At 46.8% G+C, this 7,500-nt stretch overlaps 1 protein-coding gene across 1 annotated transcript in view; it reads left to right on the top strand.

The window, feature by feature from the left end:
- Positions 1 to 7,500, top strand: part of mtus2b (microtubule associated tumor suppressor candidate 2b) — a 95,051-nt gene that overhangs the window by 28,832 nt on the left and 58,719 nt on the right. The window contains exons 2-3 of the mRNA XM_063205922.1: positions 1,758 to 4,060; positions 5,715 to 5,988. Coding sequence (XP_063061992.1) covers positions 1,967 to 4,060; positions 5,715 to 5,988 — 2,368 coding nt within the window. The 5' untranslated portion in view covers positions 1,758 to 1,966. The remainder of the gene's footprint in view (positions 1 to 1,757; positions 4,061 to 5,714; positions 5,989 to 7,500) is intronic.

Here is a 7,500-nt window from a genome sequence, read left to right as displayed (position 1 = left end):
TGTGTGTGTGTGTGTCTGTGTCTGTGTCTGTGTCTGTGTATTCCCAAGAGATGATGCTGTGCCTTTGGATCTCTCTGGAGGTAGTGTAGCTAGCTGGTCAGCTGCCTGCTATTCCGGATGACTGTCAAATCCAAGGCACACAGGAATACCTTACTATTTGAATTAAGCAAATTCATAGTATACAAATGGAATATATTCCGTAAGAGGAAAGTGCAAGGCATTCATATACATGCATATTTTGGCTGTGGGCAACATCAGCCAAAGTCAATTGAAAAAAAAAAATACAGTAGCACATCCATTGCACTAAGTTTAGGTGTCAACCATTCCAAGAAGCGTATTAATGATCTAAGCTCAAAATATAAACCTTTCAGGAATACAAATGTGTGGATACAACACACAACAAATACAGCAACGAAACAGAGAAAAAGAGGGAAGGAGCGAGAGAAATGGTTGGAGAGGGCCAATTAGTGAGTCCAGGGAGGACTCCAGTTAGACGACCCAGAGACTCTTTATTCCAAGCTCATTAGATAGAGACAAACTAAACTCATTACTTCCTGTCCGTCTCCCATGTCATTATATCAGATCCAAGTCAGTCATTGCAAAGTAGGCTCTGTTGTTGCTGCGGCGACTGACCGGCAGAAAGCATCTGTTCTGCAATCCCCAGCCAATTACAGCGAGTAGTGAACACTGCATCAATGTCTCAGAGGGAATTCTGTGAATTGTGAATTTAAGCTTGTTATTTTATTTTTTCACAAAGAAAATGTTCTGAATTCAAAATGCAGTAAGTTATTGACTGTTCTCCGATAGCGATGTCTAAGATGTGGAAAGTTATATGCCTACAGTGGCATTTTCAGATTTTAAAAAAAATAGATTAAACTTAAATGTCTTTTGTGCTTTGAAAGAGTGTATTCTCTTTTATGTTGCAGTGAAGATGTGCTTCAGTTATGAACCCCTGCTATTCTTTCCAAATGTCATCCAGCGCCACAAATTTCTTCAACTACCCCCACACTTCCCTACCTCATAAGTACACTAAAAAGGCTGAAAGATGTGTGTGAGCAAATAGACATGTTGAAAGGCACTAGCACAGAATACCACTGTAGTATTCCACTTACTTCTTCCTATTATATTCCCCTGGCAAGGGAGTCGGCTTATGAGAGAGTATTGCAGTGTTTCTGCTGCTGGAGACGAGGGAGAATACATTTGCCTAGTTTCTGTATTCTCCAAAGTAACAGTTTCTTTATCCTGTAGCCCCTTAATGTATGCCGTACCTCCTGTGGCACGCTGTAATAGACATTGAAAGTTAACTACTATAGTACTACACTACTATGACAGTGCACGGGGCGTTTAGTAATACATTACGACTTGGTCATTGCCATTCTGGTAACAGCTAATTTATAATGCCGTGTCTTAAGGGGTTAAGTAACTCAGTTAAAACAGCTATTGGCTTTGCACATACTTCACATATCTAAAGCTCCTCAAATGGGCATTATTGAGGTTGAGTAATGTGTGTTTGATCATTGATTGGAAGATAATGATGAGATACAGTATGTATGTGTTACATTTCACAATCAGTTTGTTGAACATTGTTTCTTTGCCTTAACACTTTGTCAGGGATATAGAGGGTCTGAACAGTGGTCCATTCAAGATGACCCTGGTCCATTCTTGATCTTTACAAGTCACATTTGCAATGACAGGGAATTGTTTGCAATTTTCAATCTTAAACGAAACTAATTGCCTGTTTTCTTTTTTCTCAACAGCCTCAGGAGAATCACTTCTACCACCATGCATCAAGAGGAGCTTCTCACTGAGAATTCATGAAACACACGCTTCAATCCAATAATGCCCTAAAGGTGAACCATCCAACCTCTAGTGCAGACCAACAAGCTTGTAATGGATGTACCGGCTCCAAGGCAGGCCTTGTCTGTGAATGCTTGAGAAGAACAAAACAAAAAAGTGACCAAAGAACATGAGTTTGAAGGACACGTCTGTCAAGCAGCTCAGCTCCAGTTCCACGCAGGACAGTGAAGAGAGTGAAGTCAGCAACAACAACCACCACCAGCAGCATGAAGGAGTTTCCTCTTCCAACGAGAACGGGGACCCCAATGCTAACCGCATTCAGGTGGACGAGGAGAGGACAGGGACAGGGAGAGAGGTGGAGGTGGAGGTTGAGGAGGGAGGACGACTCTCTCCGTCGTTGTCTCAAACTGAGGGGGTGCAGGATAAGATCATAATATGGGGTACGGATTCCCAGTTCGATGATCCGGAGTTAGCAGAATTCGAGATGCTGGAATACCAGGAGTTGGAGGCTTACCTGGCTGAGGAGGACGAAACTCTGGAAAAGGATGACATGGCTGAAACCAGCTCTCCCTCCGCACCTAAAGCCTCCAGTGACACGAGGGCTAATGCCTCCAAGAATGCGGACGAGGAGGCAAAAGGCACAAAGCACGGTGCTTTCCAGGAGCCAGATACATCATCCCAGACATTCACAGTATCCAAAGCTGGTAACAGGACGCAGGAGCAAAGTTCTGAAAATGACCTGTTTGTCACTTGCTTTTCCTCCGTGTCCAGCCTGGGCGGGAGCCTGGCCAGTGCCCTGGACAACGCAGGTCGATCGCAGGGCACGGAGCCCACAGGACCGTACAGGACGCTCTCGGAGGACCTGACCCTTGCCTCACAGTCCTGCTCGACAGGAGTATCGGACAGGAGTCGCGCCTCCCAGGTGGCTGTAGCTGTGGCTGCGGCTGCCACCACTGTCACTGCTGGAAAAAGCACAACACACCTTTCAGGGGTTGACCTGAATCTCAACACAACAGCTCTGTCTGAGGAGGAGCCCACACGAGAAGCACAAGTAAAACAAAATCAGCAGCAGCAGCAACAACTAGGTCAGGCAGACACTCAGGAGGAGAGCTCAGTTTTGCTTACTAATGGGTCAGCCAGTGAAAGCAACAGGAACGTCACAGGCGCCAAATGGGAGCACATTAAGCTCACAGACTCGGATCAGGACCAGAGCGTTTCAGAGCACGTCAACGATGATCACCAGCCTACTGATGCAAAACCCAGCTCCCGCCAACCCCAGCCCAGCAAGCTAACGACCTCCGATGGTACAGCTACAGGCTCGCTTGAGCAACGTTCCTCGGAGGCCAAGTCCGTCCCACCGTCTGCAAAAAAGATAAGCTCAACCAGACAGATGCAAGCTACTACAACAAGTCATAACATGAATGGAAAGCCATCGAGCCGGGATGATGTCACAGAGCTGATGAATCCAGTGCCGAATCCCAAGCCCATCTCAAAGAGTGTGTCCTGCCACGCCGTCTCCCCAAGTCCACCCCTCCTGAAAAAGCAGCCATCTTTTGAGAGGGCCCGCAGCGCCAGCCCGTCCAGCCTCGACAAGCGGAAACCATGGGGCAGTCCAACCCGACCGGCGACACCCCCGTCCCCCAAAACCACGTGGTCCCCCAAAAGAAGGCCACTGTCGTCACCTGCTCGAACCTCCGCTGTCAGAGCCCCAAGCCTGGAGCGGAGTGATTCGCCACAGAGGGGCGCTAGTGGGATCAAACCACCCTCTAAGGTCAGCATAGCCACCACTGTCCCTAAACCTGCTGGTACTTCTGCCCATCAGCAGCATGACATGAAACCCAGTGGTGTTGGGGTGAAAACCACCTCCCCTCCTCATAAGCCCAAAAACGTCCGACCCAAGATCATCACCTACGTGCGCAAGAGCCCCCAGGTGAAGCCCCAGGTGCCAGATCAGGCTCCGTATGAAGTGTCCACTTTGCCCCCGAGATTAACTCCATACTCCAGTCCCCCAGCAGGAAAAGAGCCCAGAGCAGCAGCTGCAGCGGCTGGGGTAGGGGCTGTGGGATCAAAGTCTGTCCTCAGCTCAGCCAACTTGCTCTATGACAAGTACAAGCAGGAGATGCAAAAGCAAGGGTATTACCCAGGCCACGGGCTAGCAGTGACTGGGATCCGGCCTCCCAGCCATAGCCACACGGCTCCCCACAAGCTGGCGGGCAAATCGGACAGCTTCCACGGAGAGCTGCCAGAGAGATACATGCACGAGGTGAGACATTTAGCACCCTACTGCTGACATTGTCACCTCATATTTCTCAGCTAGTTAATAAAGCATGTCTTGCCAGAGCATCCTATATCACGATATAGGCAAGATGTTACACAGATAGCACTGCCACTGGCGCGTATGCATGGTAAGCTGAATATGTATCGCAGGGGGAGGTGTTATTTTTGCTGATTGCATGCAGCTGATTCATCCTCATGTTTGCATAATTCTAAAAGGGTTTTGCTGAAAATGTGGTAGACGCGCAGTGTTTGTAATGCCTCACAGAATTGCATCATGATAGCTGTGAATGCACTATGTTATGCACTAAAAGGAAACAACAAAGCATATTATCTGTGCCTGCAACACAGATAACCCCAATATATAGCTTCATTATTCATTCCAAATTTTCCATGATTGACTGCGTAGCTTTCCACCAGAACAGTGATTACTATCAGCCTGTAGATAATAGCTGTAGAAGAGATCAAGAGGACGGAATCGAAGAGAAGCACTGCAGTTATTAAAAAACACTTCTTTTCTTTCGGACCATTGTTATGTTGTCAGAACGTGCATATACACTCTCTGTGCGAACACGTAAAAACACACTGTTGAGTCATATTCCTATGTCTATAAAAGGTAGATTATCATACTGGTGCTATAGTGCAATCAACATAATATACAGTAGCATTAGCTGCACATGTATGTAGTACCTACCTATACAGTATATTGTTGGCAAGGGCACCGTAACGAAATTTTAAGTGGTGGTGCATTTTTGTTCTTCATTCTTAACAATGTTACTGCTGCTACACTCCACTCGTTTGTCTGCAGTAAAAGTTGAGAGAGCCACATTTAGTAAGCCCAAAAGTAGGGATGCAAATTCCGGCACTTATGATTGTTGGGAGTCATAGGCAAGGACAGATTACTGCATGCGGGGCCTTCCGGGCCAAAGCCCAGGTGTCCAGAAGTCAAGAGGGCCCTGATTCTGAAGCCCAAGCCTCTATATTTCCATTAAAATCTCACTTTTAACAATCTTATTTTCCAAGTTTTCTCAGAGGACTACCCCTGTACCCCTAACAACATAGGCTCTCACATCTGCCCTAAAACCCTGAATTGATTTGTTTACTAGCAGTACCAATTGAGGGGGGCCTTTCTTGTTGTCTGGCCCAGGGCACCATGGACTTATAATCCGTCCCTGGTCATAGGCCCATGTAATGCAGATAGACTGCTTCTCTGCTTCTCTAACTGAGGCTACTGACAATATTGCTTCTGTGAGTAATGCTGTGGTGAATTGCTGTTTGACTTTTTGGGCCATGGGCACTGTAAGGGTAGCAGGTGGAAGACCTGTTTGTCTAACCTTTCTTATATTAGCCTTGTGCATGGTAGACAGATCTCTGATTTTCATGCAATATTTGAAATCTAAAGTAACCTTGCTGATCTGCTGTAAAACGACCTTGCACTTACATAGTACTTCTCATGTCAGCATGGTCTATAATTCCCCACACTATATGTACTGTATGTATATGGCTGTACTCTATATTTCTCACAATTAGTTTATTGCTGTCTACTGTACTTCCCCTTTTGTTAGACATTTTCTGCTAAATGTAATGTGGTGTTATTTTCAGTGCTACACTGACACTTGTTTAACCATTTGATGGCCACACAGATGGGTCGTCATGGGCATGGCGGAGGTGTGGCAGGCGGTGGGGTGCCGACGGCCTATCAGCAGGGAGCCTCGGATGTCGTCACGGCAGCAGGGGCAGTGTACCGCTCTCCCAGGACCCTGCGGCCGCAGCTGGGTGTCGGGGCCGTTGGCAGGCAGCAGCCCGCTGCTAAAAACAGGATGATAATGGCGGCAGCAGCGGGTCAAAGGTCGTCGCTAGGCAGCAGCCAACCGGCCCCCGGGGGCCCACCCACACACTACTACCAGGACCCCACAGGTTTGTACTCATTTGCTTTTTCACTCAGTACTGTTGCTCCCAGGGGACACTCACTTGATTTATTTTTTTTATTATTTCTTGGGTGTCTTGCCATATTATGACAGGATGGTTGAAGAAGTAGACAGGGAAGGGTTGGGACAGAAAGATGGGTTAGGTTCTGGGAAATGACCTCAGGCTGCAATTGAACCTGGGTCTCACGGTGTAACAGTGTGCCTTAGGCATTCGAGCCATGATTAAGTAGGTGGACACTGGCTTGATTACTTGATATACTGTATCTCGAAATCTGCCAAGTGCTCTTGTGAAACATTGTACGCACTTTGAGTGGTATGGTTATTATAATTATTGCAGTAAATGATAATAATAATATTGTGTTTTTTTTACCGTGATAGTATGGCACCACAGTGACGCTAGTGCAGTTGGCCCATTTCCGTAGCCCCCGAGGGACTGCAGTTGTAGTGGTGGTGTGGTACTTTGCATTTCAATGCAGGGGAGATATTTATGTGTTGCATCACACTGACCTGCTACTGTTGAGACTAGAGTCTCATTCAGTCTTACAGTAACCAGGCTAGTAGGTTCCACTCGCTGTATTATTTTTCAGAGAGTCTAGTGAAAAGTGGTCATAATGTGGTCCAGTGGGACTGGATACCTGTCAGCCTAGAATACAGTATTTTTAATTATACCGTGTGCATTTCAAATAACACCTGCTGTTTTTGTGTGTGTGTCCCATTTACTTACTATTTTCGCCAGAAGTGGTGCTATTTTGTGTGAGTGCTTTTCACTTACGATTTCAGTTTAGAATATTTTTAGATTAAATAGTTTTGGGGATTTTCTTTATTTCCTTTGGAGACACCAGCAGCCGTGCAGTGTGTGTGCTTACGTAACCACCATCCAGTATACAGTATGTGTATGCCCACTCCCCTAATTCACATGCTTTCACTTCACTCACTCTCTGTCTCTGAGTCTGTCTCTGAGTCTGTCTCTGAGTCTGTCTCTGAGTCTGTCTCTGAGTCTGTCTCTGAGTCTGTCTCTGAGTCTGTCTCTGTCTCTGTCTCTGTCTCTGTCTCTGAGTCTGTCTCTGTCTCTGTCTCTGTCTCTCTCTCTCTCTCTCTCTCTCTCTCTCTCTCTCTCTCTCGCTCTCGCTCTCTCTCTCTCTCCCCCCCCCCTCTCTCTCTCTCTCATTGGCACACCATCTTCTCCTCATTATTGAGCTGGGGGCTATGAATGCACAGCAGCAGCAGGAGAGTTGCCTGATATTGGGTTGGGATCCAAAATAATTTTACGATAATGCATATTTATGAGGCCTTGGTGTTTGCCACCTTCTCTCTTTGAAGTGCAAAGCACATGACAACTGCTGCAAAGGATGCAATGCAGGTACGGCATGTTCCTTCACAGGCACGGCTATAGTAGAGGGGGCCCAGGGTGGTGGGGCTCCTGTAATGACATTTGCAGACTGTGGGGAACCATATCAGTGTTTTCCCCAGGGCCCTACTGTATGTGTAACTGTTCTGCCAC

Source organism: Engraulis encrasicolus, chromosome 8 (assembly GCF_034702125.1).
Source record: "Engraulis encrasicolus isolate BLACKSEA-1 chromosome 8, IST_EnEncr_1.0, whole genome shotgun sequence".
NCBI classification, from domain to species: domain Eukaryota; kingdom Metazoa; phylum Chordata; class Actinopteri; order Clupeiformes; family Engraulidae; genus Engraulis; species Engraulis encrasicolus.
Note: the sequence above shows the minus strand (reverse complement) of the source record. Positions and strands in the feature narration are given on the sequence as shown.